At 42.0% G+C, this 17,785-nt stretch overlaps 1 protein-coding gene across 2 annotated transcripts; it reads left to right on the top strand.

The window, feature by feature from the left end:
- Window positions 1-68: 68 nt before the first annotated feature.
- On the top strand, window positions 69-14,918 carry MTG2 (mitochondrial ribosome associated GTPase 2). Of its 2 annotated transcripts, none has more exons than XM_081010336.1 (7): window positions 69-236; window positions 2,917-3,096; window positions 7,073-7,220; window positions 10,484-10,599; window positions 10,869-11,087; window positions 11,873-12,011; window positions 13,874-14,918. In XM_081010336.1, the coding sequence occupies exons 2-7, from the start codon at window positions 2,923-2,925 to the stop codon at window positions 14,266-14,268; spliced, it is 1,191 nt and encodes a 396-aa protein (XP_080866462.1). In that variant the 5' UTR covers window positions 69-236; window positions 2,917-2,922; the 3' UTR covers window positions 14,269-14,918. The 2 variants fall into 2 exon arrangements, with proteins under 2 accessions (XP_080866462.1, XP_080866463.1); XM_081010337.1 differs by lacking the exon at window positions 69-236 and adding an exon at window positions 2,163-2,374.
- Window positions 14,919-17,785: the final 2,867 nt, after the last annotated feature.

The following is a 17,785-nucleotide window of genomic DNA, read 5'->3' as shown; positions in this document are numbered from 1 at the left end:
AACCCTGCGGCCGCCGCTTCCAGCGGCTAGCAGGCACTAGAACTGCGTCTGCGCGACTGGTGCTTGGCACGAGGCAGCGAAAGGGGTGGCTGACGTCTTTGCTGCCCCGACCCGCCCTCGCCACTGCTTTCTCTTTCCGCGCCCGCGGCGCGCGGCTGTGACGTCAGGCGTGTGATGCTGAACCCGCGGATGGGCAAAGCCTGTCAGAAAATGGCGGAGCTAGGATAAATCTTGGGGTGGGTGAGACTTTTTTTTTTATTTACGCGTATGTCGTTTCTTCTTCTTTTACAAACAAACCTTACCAAAAAAAAAACAAAAACAAAAAACCTGGGTGCCTAAAAACGAGAAGAAACCACGATAAAATCATTGTGTGTGAGAGGGATATATATATCTCATTCATATATATATATATATATATATATATATATATATATATATATATATGAATGAATATATATAGAGGGTGGAGAAGTGGGGAGCGAGATGCGCTGCGTGTGTGTCAATGAGAAAGGTGGTTGAGCTGAGGGGGGCCGGCCTTCTGTGAAAAACAAGAAAAAATCCATGGGCAGCTAGATATTTGCCTCAGAAAATGTGCTGGGCAGGCTGGGGGAGCTGCTGCTGCTGCAGTATGTATTTATTTTAAATTAAATTTATTTATTTCTTTAATGTTAAGAAAAGAAAAGAAACCAATACCCCAGAGTGGTTACAAAAAGATTAAACAAACAAACATAAGATCGAGAAAGATTCACAATGCTCTTTTAAAGACACGCAGAAGTTAAAAATGCCAAATCAGGTGATAATGACCTCAGCTCTCTTTAAGCATCCAGGTAGGCTTGTCTAAACAGAAGAACGCACCGAAAAAGAGTGCAGTTGTTGATTTGATTCCGATAGTGCAGGGTGTCCCAAAGTGCAGGTGCTTCCACACAGAATGATCCTGAGCTTTTAATGCAGATGTGCTGTGGACGTTGTGTGGCGCCTGCTCTAAGTGCCAATTCCGATCCGATCGAAGCAGCTGAGTGGGCGCATCTAGGGTAAGGCGATATCATAGCTACGCTGGTCCCAAGTTGTTATGGGCTTTGTATGCTAATAGCAACCCCTTGGACCTGGCCCAGTAGCAAACCGGCAACCAGTGCAGGTCTCTGAGCACAGGTGACAAGGCCTCACTTCCGCCAGCAATTGTGCCACTGAATTCTGCACTAATTGCAGCTTCCAGATCATGCACAAGGGAAGCTCCACACAGAGTGCATTGCAGTAATCCAGTTTTGAAGCAGCCAGCGCATTAACTACTGTGGCTAGGCTTTAGTCCAAAGACTTGTTGCTGTTTAATCAGCTTAATGCCATAATAGGTGGTTTACAAGTGTGAATTAAATCCATAATTAAAACACACAATAAAAATAAAATAGGTGTGTTCTGTGTTTATCATTCTGGTTAGTAGTCTCAGACACTCCTATCCCACCAGGATGGCTAACAGTGCAGTCCTGCATGTGTTTACTCAGAAATAATCTCCCACTGTCTTCAGTTGGGCTTGCTATTGGCTAAGTCACTATAGGTTGGCAGCCTAACTTGTTTTTTCATTCTACTGGTCCTTGCCATGTTATGTGGCTGTTCACAACACAAAACATTGTGCGGTAACTGCTAAAGCCAATCAAGCCTGGGTATGGTCAGCACTTGCGAAAGGTGACCATCTGAGAACTCCATGTCTTGGGTTTTGTGCTGGAAGAAAAAGGAAGATATAAATGTGCTAAATACACTAACTAGAATAACAACAACAACAACAGCAGCAGCAATAATAATAGTAATACAGTAATAATAATTTTATTATTTATACCTCGCCCTCAGGCTGGGTTTTCCCAGCCACTCTAGGTGGCTTACAGCATATATGAATGGCAGACCAACACGGCTACCCATCTGTAGCATATATGAAAATATAGTAAAACATCAAACAATCTGGTGAAGCAATCTGGTGCTCTTGCTAGTGTACTTGCACTGTGGTAAACTGTCTTCTGCCTATAAGCAACAGCAGTGCACATACCTGGAAGCTGGTGCATTGTGTCAGTTCACACTGTAGTCCATTGTACCCTCCCAATCTGTTCGAGTGCTTGTTTTGTCCTTGCTTCAAAAGTGTCTGTAAGTGCAGATCTTTTACACATGCCCACGGGACTGAGTGATAGTTATTTTCTTATATCAGAGAAGGTAAATGAATACAGTTAAACCGTACTACTGAATTGTAAAATTGGGAGGGACCACAGGGATCATTTAGTCCAACCACCTGCCATGCAGGAATCTCAAGGAAAGCATTTATGACAGATGGCCAACCAACCTCATCTTAAAAACCTCCAAGGAAAGAGAGGGATTAACCTGCTTCCTATCACTGGTGAGCCTGCCAACTGAATCAAGCCTACCCCTTCATCTGAATTGCTGGATTCTGGGTTCTGATTCTTAATTGTGCTTAAGTGTGACAGAATGTTGGAGACTTGATTTTATATTGTAAAAGTTAAAATAACCATACAGTTGTGCTATCACTTAACAAAGTTTGACTGCATTCGTTCCATATTCTCAACATGCCAGTTTGATTCTGCAAATGTTCAAGTGGGATGTGCAAGGATAAGTGTTTGGATGAATGAGGTACCTTTATTATCTACAAAGAATAGCAGGACTGATCTGGGGGAGTTCTGCAATAACAAAAGTGTTTGTGAGAATGCTCTTGTGAGGGCAGCAATTCATCAGAGTTAAGTGTACTTGATTTTCCAGCCCTTTCACAACCACTGCAACTCAGAAGTGGAAGCAGCTGTGCATAATTGGTCTTTTCAAGAAGGAATTTGTGTTCAGTTTTGATACATTGGCACTTCTTGTTTTCTCAATGTTTGCTCTTTAGTATGTCTTGATCTCGGCAGCACTGTTTTTCTCCCTTGATAGGCAAATATGCAACAAATACCCATCAGAGCTTGGTTGGAAAGCCAATGGAGAGTGACACATTCACTCATACAGAGTTACCTACTTCAGAAGAGCTGGCACAGGAATCTTAGCACAACCTGCACAAGGTGTTCCAAGTCTCGGCGACTGGGACATAAAAGAGACCTTTCAGAAAAGAAGCTGGTAAAGTCTTGAAAAATATTCAGTTTAGCTGCAAATTAAATTTAGTGGTACTGCAATATATTTCTTGTCTTCTCTTACTTGCTTTTGGAGTTCCCTGACTTCCACTTTCCTATAACACATTGATTTAAAAGCCTTTGTAAATTTAAGACATAATACAAAAACAGAAAACATTAAGCTAAACATTTATTAGTAAGCATTTGGTAAGAACTCTGGCATTTTTATTTCTTGCATCCTTTTCATGTGAAGATTACAGGATGATAAGGCTGAAATACTGTTTGAAAACCCTTTAGCAATGTCTACTTTGTTTCTTTAAATTGTGTTACAATTTATAGGAATGTTGCATGCAAGTGTTTTTAGGATGCAGACATCCTGACTTACATGATCATAGAAGTAACCCTATATACAGGTTGAAAAAGGCTGCAATCTTTACTTTCCTAAGTAAAGATATAAAGGAAGGAACTGTGTGTTATCTTTGTTTATTTACTAAATTTCCATTTCCCCACTCCCTTTCTCCCAGGAGTACCAGGCACCATACGTAGTTTCTCCCTGCCACCACTTCCTTCTTATCCTGACAGCCATCTTATGAGAGAGTTTAGGATGGGAAGTGGTAGACAGCCTGCCGGTTGCAAGGCTGAGCAGGATTTGATGAACCAATGTCTCTCCATTCCAAGTTCAGTGCTCTGTTTACTGTATCATACTTGCTCTTGTGCATACATGTAAAAATAAGGGGTCTCAATGTCACTTCGTTATTTGGCTTTTAGCGGGGCTGCAAAATGGCTTTGAAGCCTCTTGTTAGTTAGAATTCAGCTGCAAGAATTCTGACAATTGTAGGTAGTTGGGGCCATAGTTCACTGACCTTAACAAAAATTCTTCTTTTATCAAATGACTAATAATAAGCTGAGTTGTGTGTTCATATCTTGCTAATTCTGTTTGTTTCTGTACTGCGAGGTTGTGCATTAAGTACTTGTGTAAGATTTAGATTGTATTTGGCCTTAATTTAATATACAAATTTAATAATAATAATAGGAACTTCAAATTTACATGGCAAGTTTGTGTTAAAAATGCAGATGTGCCAGTCAGTTTCCTCTTCAAGTAGATTTTTCAGTTATATAATGGTGGATAGCCCTGCGCATCCTGCTTTTTGTGCATGAACCCCTGGCCAAATCATGAGATAGTCTGTGCTCAGAACTGCCTCTGTCAAGTACTGATCAGCTCACAAGCTGAAGATACGTTTGATAACTAAGGTTACTAAAGTACATAATGTGGCTATTTATCGTGAGATCACAAACTCATCTTGTGAAAAATATGGCTGCATAATCCTCTCTGTTGATGAAAGGGCTCTTTTGTTCAACTTAATTTGCAATGTGTTTGAGATTGCAAGCTATAAATCCTGTTAGCAACAAACCACAGAGAAAGGGCAACTATTGTGCTGCTTTTGAGTAATTTAAGGCAGCAGTTTGCTGTTTTAACCACTTGGCGATGCTATGTCAATTCAGAAAATGTTCTTTTCCTCAAATATTGTCACAACTTAAGCACACAGCTGGCCACCCGCATTTTGCCCAGGCACTCACCCTGCGTTATTTTCAATATCCTGAACCTTTCTCTGCAGCATTTGCCTAACTGACCATGTTTGTGGCAATCAATTCCCTTCCAGCTGCTTGTGCTTTAAAAAACGAGCTATAGTTTTTGGTGTTATCACAAGACTTAAGATATTACCAGTAATTCTGTACTGATTCATAGATTATATTTTTTTAAAAACTCCCAGGAAACATAGCAATTACTTGGCTATATTACAGCAAGAAGAAGAAGAGTTGAAAAGTGAAATAAAAAATGAATTGTAACTGCTGGGCCAGTGAGATTGCTGTTGGGATAGCTACAGCTTTTCTCCTCCAAGAAGGGGAAAATACTAGATAAATATGTCCTTTAAATGCTGGATGCTGTTTTTACAGCATACCTGGGTTGTGTTAGAGAGCACTAGAATAAACTAGGGTAACTGTTTCCTCCCTGTGCCCCTTTCATGGTTCAGATAAGGTAAAGGTAAAGGTACCCCTGCCCATACGGGCCAGTCTTGACAGACTCTAGGGTTGTGTGCTCATCTCACTCTAGAGGCCGGGAGCCAGCGCTGTCCGCAGACACTTCCGGGTCAAGTGGCCAGCGTGACAAGCTGCATCTGGCGAGCCAGCGCAGCACACGGAACGCCGTTTACCTTCCCGCTAGTAAGTGGTCCCTATTTATCTACTTGCACCCGGGGGTGCTTTTGAACTGCTAGGTTGGCAGGCGCTGGGACCGAGCGACGGGAGCGCACCCCGCCGCAGGGATTCGAACCGCCAACCTTTCGATCGGCAAGTCCTAGGCGCTGAGGCTTTTACCCACAGCGCCACCCGGGTCCATGGTTCAGATACATTACAGTATTTTGAGCTCTGTAACCTCAGGGAGCACTTTCCACATCAACCTCTGTTGAGGAAGCTTTTCATGTCTGCCGTGGATCTCCACCCTACCATAGAGCATTTGGGGACATGTTCTGGATGCCTGCTTGGTTCAGGCAGGCCACTGGTCCAAACTTGTTGGGTCTTGTTGGCAGCACAAGAGTGCCCTTTTGAACATGCCCACCTCTTCCTTGCAGCACTGCATTGCAAGGCAAGGTCCACTAACAGTGAGCAAGTTCTCTTTAAGGCAAACTTACCTGTCATTGTCAGTCCTTTCACAGAGGAGCCCCTGATAAGTCTCCAAGGGTCCCTGAACAAACTGAATGCCGCTGCCTTGGAATAAACTAGATAACAGTGAAGCACTTTGTATCCTGACAAGAGGCACTGTATGAGAAGGAGGACTGCCTGCTGTATTTGTTCCCCGCTTCTGATCATAAGCTGAAAAAGAATACCCTTGAGAAATGGGGATTGAGTGCAACTAGGAATATAGGAAGCTGCCTTCTATCAAGTCAGAGCGTTTGTTCATCTCTTTCGATATTCTTTCTTCAATGACTGGCCCAACTTAGAGATGCCAGGAACTGGACCGGGGGTTTTTTGCATGCAAAGCCCTGAGCGTATAGACCTTCCCACTTTACTTGGAATGAAAATGAAGAAGGGGCCAGGTGTATTTCCCTGTAAAGTGTCTTGCATAATAAAATACCCAATCCTTCATATGGCTTCTCATTCAGCAGGAGAAACCAGGGCTGTACCATCAGGGTTTGTTAGAGTGCATAAGGAGAGCTGCAGGAGGGAAAGTCCTAGCTATTTAGGACTTTAAAGGTGAAAATGAGCAATTTGAATGAAAACAAATAAATGACCAGCTAAGACCACTATGGAACCTGCTGTGGCTGGACAGTGCCAAACATTCTGGCAATGGCATTTTGAACCAATTGAATCAGTGCTTTTCAGGAGCTACTTCATGGAAAACATAATATACTAGTACGGAAAATCTGCCCCCTTTTCCTTCATTTGTCACTATATGAAATAGATGCATAATTGCTTGTTGGCCATACTAGTGCCTTTGCAATAATTGCCCAAAACACTGGAATTTGGAATCAAGTTTCCTTTTTACTGAAGAACTGGTAGAATTCTGAGAAATGTCGAAAACATCCAAGGGATGGATCAGTCCTCCAGAATATACTTATCCCAGTCTGTGGCCTTGAGTATAAGAATTTTTGCTAGGTAATAAATGCCAGATACATTTATCTGGCCAGTACTTTAAATGCAATATCCATGTCTCTCTCGCTTATCAAATGGAACTTTAATTCCTAGTAGACTTTAAATGCCTCTCGCTTATCAAATGGAAATTTAATTCCTAGTAGGCTTAGAATTTTGACTTAGAATTAGAATTTTGACCAAACTGCAGGAAGACAGAAGTGCCTGGTGTGCTCTGGTCGATGGGGTCACGAAGAGTCGGACACGACTAAACAACAACAACAACAAGGCTTAGAATTGAAAATTTCTTAAATGTCCTGATTTGCTTTTCAGACTAGTGTTTCTCCCTATTTCAGACCCGATACTTTGTAGATCATCGAAGGGTATATGTGGTAGGAGGCAAAGGAGGTGATGGTATCAGCTGTTTCCACAGTGAGCCTAGAAAAATATATGGAGGTCCTGATGGTGGAGATGGAGGAGATGGGGGAGACATTATACTGAAAGGTAAGAGATAATATCTCTTGCACAAATCTTGATACGTTTGTTTATTTTGTTTCTAGACTGCCCTTCAATCAAAGTTCTTTGGGCAGTTTACAAAAATCAATAAAATAATTAAAATAGAATGCAATACATAAAATAATTTCAATGCAAGTAATGTAAAACTCAAAATCCAGCATAATGTTTTACATTTAACAAAAAGCAGTATATAACTGGACCAGCCTGAAATTAATCTAAAAATAGTTTTCCAAAAACGAGAAAGCATTTTATGTATAGCTCAGCTTATTTGGGATGAATCACTGTAAAGAAGAGAGGATCCAGCTAGTTGACAACTTGACATGAATTATGTGCATATGCCGTAGAGATACTAGAAGGTTCACTCTGTGCAAATAATAGAAAGCACATCTCTCTGACCTTGCTTTTATGCATGAAAGTCGATACCATTTTCCCTCTTGAAGCCAAAAGCTACCATAATAATACACTTATATAACACACTTATAATATACTTATGGATTGTGCTTCAGCATTGTGGTGATGAGAGTGGCATAATGACCTAAGTGTAATAGAAAAACCTTATTGAGAGTGCATACTAAAGGTGCTTAGAAACAGCCTTGAAACTGCATATTAGCACCTGTGTTCCACAAGGCAGAAATTCTCTGAAAGAAGAGGCAGCTCCTATACTGGTGGATGCCCAGAATAAACATGGGCAGATTAATTGCTTGCACCCAGTGGTGTTCCATTAAATTGTAGACTTGGAAGGGTTCTCAAGGATCATCCAGTCCAACCCCCTGCGGTGCAGGCATCATAACTTAAGCATCCATGATAGATGGCTATCCAACCTCTGCTTAATAAACCTCCAGTGAAGGAGAGCTCACCACCTTCCAAGGGAGTCTGTTCCATTGTCAAACAGCTCTTGCTGTCAGAAAGTTCTTCCTAATGTTTAGCTGGAATCTCCTTTCTTGTAACTCGAATTGTCTAACAGGGGCACTTCTATGCTGTATATAAGTTGCATAGAACTTGCATAGAAATTTACAGACACACAGACTTGCTACGTAAAAGTATCTTCCATCTGTGGGATTCATAATGTATAAATCAGTCCAGCCTCCACTAGAATCTAAGTTTGTGTTCTTATGCTCCATTGATCGGAATGGTGCTTAAACAGATCAAACTTTGATTGGATTGCTCAAGTATTGCACACCAAAGTCATCCTGGGAATTCTGCCCTAATGCAGCTCAGCTCTATGCATTCCTACACTTAAGTAGGCTTCACTGTGTTCACTGGGGCTTGCACCCATCTAAGTGTGCATATGATTGCATTCTTTTCCAAGCTTGCTGCTGAATTTTCAAATTCCAATACCCACAGCATGCCTAGACTAAGCTGTCAGTGGCTGCATGGGCACAGTGCTGGCTGTGTAATGCTTTTGCTCATTTGACAAGCTCTACATTAGGTGATAGTGCAATTCCTGTATATTTTCTTCTCAGTAATTGTGCTGAAATTGCAGCTTTGAAAAGGCAATTCCAATACAATGAAAAGTAAACTATTTTAGATTGAACATGCTCTCTTCCACGTGAAGAGCCATTATTCAAAACCACATAGCTTGAACCTCTTTACTGAATGCATCAGTAACTGTAAAATGTTTGGTGGTTATTTTGTGGCACTGGGGTTTTTTGTATCTTAACTTGCATTAGAGAAACTTTCTTAAGCTCCTTATATACAAAGTGCATGGTAATCACAGTTCCATCTTTTGCAAAGTACTGTCTTAAGCAGCTTAGCTGCAGTAATAATAATAATTATTATTTGAGCACCTAAAAAACTAGGTGTAGTATTGAGTACAAACAGAAACAGGTCTGTGCCTAAATAGCTTGTTTTCTCATACAGTAAAGACAAAAAAGACACATAATTGAAACTAGAGGAAGAGAAGGAGAATGTAAAAATGTAAACCATAATAACTCTGTTATAGCTTTAATCTGTGAGCCATATTTAAATAAGGAAATAAGAACGAATTAACCAGCTATAGGCTGGCAATGAATTCCATTAAAAGAAGTAAAAAGAGGAAAGAGCAGAAAGGTGCAAAGCAGAAGGAAATGTATGAGACTTATCAAAGAAGAGAACACAAATGATCAAGAGGACACAAATAATCAGGAAGATGTATTGGAGAAAAAGGTGGGAGGGTGGAACAAAGAACACAAATTTTGATCCAAAGATCCTATAAGTCAAGCAGAATTTGCTTGTGCTCACGAGGGTTTGTTCATTTCACTCATTCTGCTGACCCTCAAGAGCGGGGATGGGAAATTTACTGTCTTCCAAGTATTTCTGTACTACAACTACAACTTCCATCATCCCTAACCACTGGCCGTGCTGGCTGGGATTGATGGGAACTGGACTCCAGCAACATTTTGGAGAACCAGTGGTTCTTTATCCCTCCTCTAGAGCCCAGGATCAAGGCAGCTCACAGAGATTTACTGCACTTAGAAGTGCCTTCTACTTGAATGGTGGGATCATTTGATCCAAGATGCTACCTGAAATTTAGCATAATATGGTAACATTACCACCATAAAGTAATCCAAAGAAAAAGAACACGATGCTTGTGTTTTTATACTGTAAACCACCCTGTGAGCTTTGGATAAAGGGTGGTATATAAGTATAATAAATAATAATAATAATAATAATAATAATAATAATAATAATAAATTGTATGTGGTGGGGGGGATACAAGAAAAAAAGCCCAAGTTGGGTGGCAGAATTCAAGATAGAATAGGATGCTTAAAATGGGAATAGAGAATTACAATAATCTAAGCTAGCCAAAATAAGATAATGAACCAAAGTGTGTTTATCGTCGACAGAATGGATTAATGAATTTTGGCAGTTTTTAACTACTGAAAACAAAGTGTGAGGAACAAGGTGTGGTGTGAAACAATTTTTATTTTTTGCCATTTTTCAAGTTGTCTTCCTAAGATCATTGAAATATTTTGGTTTGGTGATCACAAGCGAAGTTACCTTCTGAAAGACATTGCTTTCAAAAATATTTTAATGTACATTAATACACTGTTAGCATTCTAATATGGTTAAGGCAGGCGAGCAGTAAGAACACCTGATCACTCCTAGTATTGCTTTGTCCCAGTGTCCTCTGCTGGGTAGTGCAGACACAACATTCTCTGACATTAATGATATGTCCTCATCTTGGAATCAGTTGATTTGCATATGCAGACAAGAAAATTTATCTAGTAAGAGTACTGTACACTTCAAACATTTTTAATCTTGCTTTACAGTGGATAAGCAAGTCAGATCCTTGGCTTCTCTTCTCTCACTCTATCGAGGTTTCAATGGAGTAAATGGAGGGAGCAAAAACTGTTATGGAGCTGCTGGTAAAACTATCTATGTTAAGGTAAGCAGCTAACGTTTTAATTTTAAGTTTTATACATTTCATTATTATTTTTAAAGTAATTGTCTTTGTTTGCTGCCCCATAACACAACTTATTTCCCTAATTTTCAGCCTTTTAAACGCTTATAGGCATACTTCATCCATGTGAGAGAGTTCGGAGAGCTTCCTGGGACTATTTGGATCTCTGCTTGCACTCAGGCATAAGCAAATTGCAACGCATTGCAAATGGTCGACTTTGCTTTGCTTTGCTTAACTTTCTTCTTACTTTCAAGGTTCCCATTGGTACGGTGGTTAAAGAGGACTGTACAATTGTGGCTGATCTCAACCATCATGGTGAGGAGTATGTTGCAGCCTATGGTGGAGCTGGAGGGAAAGGCAACCGTTTCTTTCTGGCCAATGACAATCGAGCGCCAACAACTGCTACTAAGGGTGAACCAGGTCAAGAAAAAATTCTCCATTTGGAGCTTAAAACCATGGCTCATGCAGGGATGGTGAGTCTGCCTTTTTTCATTAGAACATTTGACTCTGGAGGAACAAACCTTCATTGTTTAATTAGGAACAGCTCCATAATGTGGAGGGATGCGGGTGGTGCTGTGGTCTAAACCACTGAGCCTCTTGGGCTTGCCAATCTGAAGGCTGGCGGCTCAAATCCCCACGACGGGGTGAGCTCCCATTGCTCTGTTCCAGTTCCCAGCACTTCGAAAGCACGCCAGTGCAAGTAGATAAATAGGTACCGCTGTGGCGTGAAGGTAAACAGTGTTTCCATGTGCTCTGATTTCCATCATGGTGTTCTGTTGCACCAGAAGCGGTTTAGTCATGCTGGCCACGTGACCCGGAAAGCTGTCTGTGGACAAACGCCTGCTCCCTCAACCTCAAAGCGAGATGAGTGCCACAATCCCATAGTCACCTTTGACTGGACTTAACTGTCCAGGGGTCCTTTACCTTTTTTTTAAATACCTTTACCCATAATGTGGAGTGAGGGAGATATTACTTTTAAAATGTAGTTCTTTGATTTGTACTGGTGTGTGTGTATGTGCTTTCCTGATTGGATCTCTTGACTTGGAGGCTGATGATGTTCACGGTAGCAACAACTGGAAAACTTGGGCTCTAGCCGTAATGAACAACAACATGTGGGTGCAGCATTTTCACAAACCCTGTCTATGCGCACCTATGTATTAAAATGCAATGTTCTAGCTTCAGCCAAACAGTGACGTGTCTGAACAGTGTGGCTAGAGACCTGCCTTCTAAATAATCCAGATTGGGCTCTTTATTCCAGGTAGGATTCCCTAACGCTGGGAAGTCTTCGCTGTTGCGAGCCATCTCCAATGCAAAACCAGCAGTGGCTTCTTACCCATTCACAACCTTAAATCCACATGTAGGCATTGTTCACTATGAAAACTATGAGCAAGTTGCAGGTATGTTTTTATAAGACTTCATTTCAAGTGCTTAATATTTTTATTGAGCTTCCATCGCATTTCCTCTTGAAAGAGCAAAAAGAAAATTGTGTATCATAGTCACATGGTGTATATTATATTGTCAACTGGTTTGTGATCTTCGGATGTCGGGCGGTAGAACAAATACCCCATACTTCTTTTGCCAGTCCTGTGCTTACTGTGATAGCTCGCCTAAATACAAAATCACAGCCTCACTTAAAACAAATATTAAAAGAAAACAAGGTAAGAACAGAGCTAATCATAGCACAGCTAAGAGACTTGACAACATTAAGATACTTGTCTCCTGTTTGGTAATAAATACATTAGTCCCGCAATATTTGTGGGGTGACTCTACAGGCTAAACAACAGGGGTTCAAATTACTATTATTATTTATTTGGCTTATGAGGCTGTTTTGCCCAAATCATTCCATTGGAGTCAGGAACCTTGAAGTACTTTCCTGATTGGGCATTGGCAAGGGAAAGCAGGCTTAGGCTTTACAGCCCGATTAATTGGGTGTGCATGAATTGGGAATTACCCATGGAAAATGGACCCTGGACCCTCCTTGTCAGTCCTTCCCCAGCTGGATCTAACAAGCCAAAATAAGCAAAGGTCGAGTAGTCACATTGCTGCACTACCTCTTCCCCTCCGCATATGCCTGAAGATTTGAAAAAGAGTGGGGAAGGGGGAGTTGGTAGCAAGGATAAATAGATGCTGTCTACCAAGCTAACCCCAGTATCTGTGGACTCCTATGGGATGGTACTAAAGCTAACCATTTTGGAAGAGGCAGTGCCTTGTGTCATCTCTAATTGGTCTGCTTTATTCACATAGAAACTACTGAATGGTGTTGCCGAGAATATTTTCTTTCAAATCCCCAAGCACAGAATGAGTATCTGCTTTGAGCAAGCATCCACTAATCCATTCTCCAGGGACGTGCTTTGGGCAGTTAGGGGCAATGGCTTGTCAGCCGCCTCCAACAAGCTCTCGCAAGTGCTGCAGTTTCTCCGCAGTCTCTGATCTTATCCAAACCCCAGCATGAATAAAGCAAAGCGATGCTTCCCTGGCAAGCCCTGTAGGCTTGCAAAGCAGTTTGGAAAAGTAAGAAACAGCAGGGGAGACTCTTGGGGCTGTATCCAACAAAGGTGTCTTGTTAGTTCAAGGACGTCCTCCTGCTCAATGGAACTACCGCTCCCATTCCTCTCTAAGCACACAGTCACCCAACCTGCTGGGGAGGGTTGAGGTACCCCCAGAACATTTGGGGGGCGCGCATGGGGAGAGGAGAGGACGTCCTGCTGCACAGGCAGATGTCCTTGCACTAATGGCATGGCTTGGTTATATATTGCTGTTTCTTACCTCCTTCATACTGTAGCACAAACTAATTAAATCCCCACGTCTCTCCAAAGCCCACTGCAAATGCTAGAGGATCTGAAAAGGGGTAAGAGTGAATAGGAAGCACACATAAATGCTGGCAGTGTTCTCGAAGCTACCAACATAAGTTTTACCAAACTGCGGGAGGTAGTGGAAGACAGGAGTGCCTGTTGTGCTCTGGTCCATGGAGTCACGAAGAGTTGGACATGACTAAATGACTAAACAGCAACAAGCCACACTGATATTTGTGGACCCCTGTAGTATGATGCTCAGGAGGAAATGTATAACAACTCTTTCTACTCCTGCCTGCTGGCTGCTTGTTGCCATTCTGAATTTTCAGATGGAGTTCTTTGTGTGCTTGAATGATGCTGCTGTCTGGTTCTAGTCTTGCAGGCAAAAATCTGACGTTTGTGTGACCATGCTCAAATGACCAGAATACTAATGATTGCTTTTGCTGGGTTCTGCTTTGTTTCCGTAGTTGCCGATGTCCCTGGGATAATAAAAGGGGCCCATCGAAACAGGGGGCTAGGCTTAGCCTTCCTGAGGCACATAGAACGTTGCCGCTTTCTTCTGTTTGTGTTAGATCTCTCGGTATCTGAGCCCTGGACTCAGCTGCAAGACTTAAAATATGAGCTAGAGCAGTATGAAGAAGGCTTGTCAAAGAGACCTCATGCCATCATTGGAAATAAGTTTGATCTTCCACAATCAAAGAGCAATTTGTCTCTCCTCAAGGAACGAGTGGAACAGAAAGTCATCCCGTTATCTGCTTTGACAGGTGAAAACCTGGAGGAGTTGTTTTCGCACCTGAAAGAACTGTACGATGAGTATGTCAAAACAGAAGAAGCACAGAACCATGCACCCGTCAAGTGGTAGCTGGCCACAGGGACACACTGGCCATATTTAGGTGGAAAGTGGGTGGAGTGGGTGCAAAATACCGTATTTTTCGCCCTATAGGACGCACCGTCCCATAAGGCGCACCTAGTTTTTTGGGGGGAAAATAAAGGGGAAAAAATTATTTCCCCCCCAGGCGCGGGGCTGGGGCAGGGGAAGCCCGAGCTTCCCCCGACCCCAGCCCCCAAACTGGCAGCTCTCTGCAAGCCGAGGGAGCCCAGCGCTGGCTCCCGCTGCTTGTGGAGAGGTGCGCGAAGCCTGCATTCGCCCCATAGGACACACACACATTTCCCCTTCATTTTTGGAGGGGAAAAAGTGCGTCCTATAGGGCGAAAAATACGGTACTTTGCTTTCAGAATAAATCTCTGTCTCTCTGGAGCAGTTAACCATAGAGGTTTTTCCCCCCTTCTCTAGAAGAATGATCCAAGATTGCAGAATCAGTGGAAAACTCTGCTTCTAAAAATATAAATATTGCCAAGCAAGATGAGTATTTTCCTACGGCCTTCAATTAGAAATGTAAAGGGAAATAACCGTCTATCTTCCGGGAATTTCTAGATAAAAATGTAAAAATTAGTTCCATGAGCCTGTGTGAAATAAATTTACATAAATAAATGTCTCTTGTGTAAAAGTAATTTTAAAACATGTTTTGTTTACTTCATGTGTGTGCCTTCAACAGCTGCTGATGCCCCTGTTTTTAATAGCTTGAAATTCCAATTTGTGTCCTGGACTTAATTAAAACTTACCATAGTGGTGTTCATTTTGGTATCGATGCCTGAACTGGAATCCTTTGCTTTGCTTTGCTTTTCTCTCTGTAAGAAAAAATAAATAAAAATCAATGTCTAATTTGCATTACAGGAGAGAGAAACTAGTGTGGTCTTTGTTGCATGGTTTGCGCTTGCATAGTTAACTTAAAAGCTGAAAATGGCAGAGGAATGAAGGTGCTTGAACCATATTGGGACAGTGTTGTTCAGGGAGAAGCACCCTATAAACCTGATGGCAGCAGAGTTTGCTACCCATTGCAAAAAGTCTTGGGAAGAATTAGATTCCAGTCAGGACTCCAGCAGGGCAAAAATTTAAAGATCTCTTCCCCTGATGCCATAATCTGCATCCACCTTGGGCGTTTTCAACTACAGTGGTGCCTCGCAAGACGAAATTAATCCGTTCCACGAGTATCTTCGTCTAGCGGTTTTTTCGTCTTGCGAAGCAACCCTATTAGCGGCTTAGCGGATTAGCGCTATTAGCGGTTTAGCGGCTATTAAAGGCTTAGCGGCTTAGCTGCTAAAAGGCTATTAAAGGCTTAGTGGCTTAGAAAAAGGGGAGGGGGGAAGCGAAAAAAAATCTCAAGACTCGCAAGACATTTTCGTCTTGCGAAGCAAGCCCATAGGGAAATTCGTCCTGCGAAGCGCATTGAAAAACGGAAAACCCTTTCGTCTAGCGGGTTTTCCGTCTTGCGAGGCATTCGTCTTGCGGGGCACCACTGTATGCAAGAGTGAATTATGTGACAAATGCCATATCTAATTTAGCCCCCATGTTCTAATGAACAAAAGACATCTTTAGTGATGTGACTGCTTTTGTGATTCCATCATCCATATTCCATGAATAGAGGCATCCCTTCCCAACCAACCACTTAAAATGTTACCTTAAACAAAACAGAATGTGCACATATCATATGCAAGCCAGAAATTTCTCCATCTTTTTCAGAGGGATTACTTGCTTCCAGGTACATTAAGTATGGTACACTAGGAAGCTGCAATCTTGATTTACTCATATTTGTTTCTAGAGTGCATTAATGCTTGGCTCTTTCTTGAGCTAGGGATGTTGCCTCTGTATTTTGATTATGTCCTTAAATGCACACCAACAGCTCTTCCATGTCACAGCAATTAATGCTAACCATTTTGTGTTTATAAAACTGGTTTATTGACAGTGATGATGGTGAACCTTTTCAGCAAGCCACATGGACTGTTAATCTTCATGCTACTTTTGATGAATGTTTGGTATATACTAGCCCTGTCTACAACAGAAACAACACATTCACCGAAATACGTTTTATGGAAGCAGCAGAATCATCGTGCCAATCTAAAGTTTGTATCCAATGAAGTTGTCTCCTTAGTTCAATAGGACTTCCTCTCCCCCTGCCCAGCCACCACCCAAATCAGTTCTGGGGTTTCCCTCAAGCTCCAGAGCAGATTTGGAGAGGGAAAAGGTTAAGTCCTTGTGATTAGTTGGATACAACCCTCTATCCCCAATCTACAGTGGGGATTGTGAGCAAAGCCTATTCTTACAAAGTGGATTAAGAAACACTTCCAGTCCCATGGGAAGGATACTATATGTGCAGTTTTACCTATGTAAACACTATTCTTACTAAAGGCTTATTCACACTTAGCTTTTGCCCTGCTCTTCAATGCTGTGTCTGAGTGGGTGGGGGTTTTTTGGGGGGGGGAGTGGTTGCCCTGAGCTTTCCCCACAAAAACCAGCTCTTTAGTGCTCAGTCGGAGCAAATGTCAACAGCGAGTTTTCATGGGGAAAACTCAGGAGCAAAAAAATAAAGGATGCTCAGACACAGGTGGACCGAGCAGAGGAAAGGCAATTGTGGATAAGCCCAACAAGAAACAAAATATAAGAGAGTGGGAACAGCCAGTGCAATGCCAGTGAATATATCCTTTGTGCTAGAACCTTGCTTATTATTTTTAATAACTTCAAGCTCAGATCAAGGGTAATTTTCAGTCCCAGGTGCACATTTTCTGCACTAAAGAGGAGGATAGTGTTTCTCTTTGTCCTATAAGGGCATTGTCACCTCAAAGAACAGTAAGTTCCCACAACTGTCAGATAAAAAATGGCCAAGGGTAACGTTTTAACCCAAGAGCAAATGGGTCTTTCTACATGGAATATTGGCTTGCCCCAAGCTGATGTTAATGATTGGTGTAAGTTGCCACCCCAGTACAATTTCTGCTTTCAAGACTTGCCTGGATGTGTTTGAACAGTTCATGTTGCTGCAACTTTTAGTTCAGGTTTCATTCTAAATTTGTTTAGATCTGTTTAAGTTATCCACGCAAGTGTCTATCTGTGCATCCTGCTTTTGCAAGATACTTGCAAATTATTCTCTTGATCACATTTTTCCAAGATGCAAGGTCATGTTACACCTGCAGCCTCTGCCTTTTGCAAATAAATAGAAATGTTTTTGCTGACTTGGGTCGAATAGCCGAATCCTGCTGAAGAACAGAGCAGAAGTCTATACTATGGAGTCTGCTTCAATGGAGTTCAACATCCCCCATCTGCCCATTACCTGTGTCAGTATTCTCCTGCGTGTAGCAAGGATTGGGCAGGATCAGGGAGGGGAGGCATTGGGACAGGAGGGATGCTGACCCCGCCTTCTCCATGTAGAGTGATTGAAATACTCTATACTAACAGGTATGTGGTTTCATGGCATGCAGAATTATCCCATGACAGCCAGCCTAGACACTTAGGGAAATACCCAATGGACATTGCAAGCAGGGTCCCA

The sequence above is a fragment of the Podarcis pityusensis genome (genome assembly GCF_964106645.2).
Source record: "Podarcis pityusensis genome assembly, chromosome: 6".
Classification (NCBI taxonomy): Eukaryota; Metazoa; Chordata; class Lepidosauria; order Squamata; family Lacertidae; genus Podarcis; species Podarcis pityusensis.
Note: the sequence above shows the minus strand (reverse complement) of the source record. Positions and strands in the feature narration are given on the sequence as shown.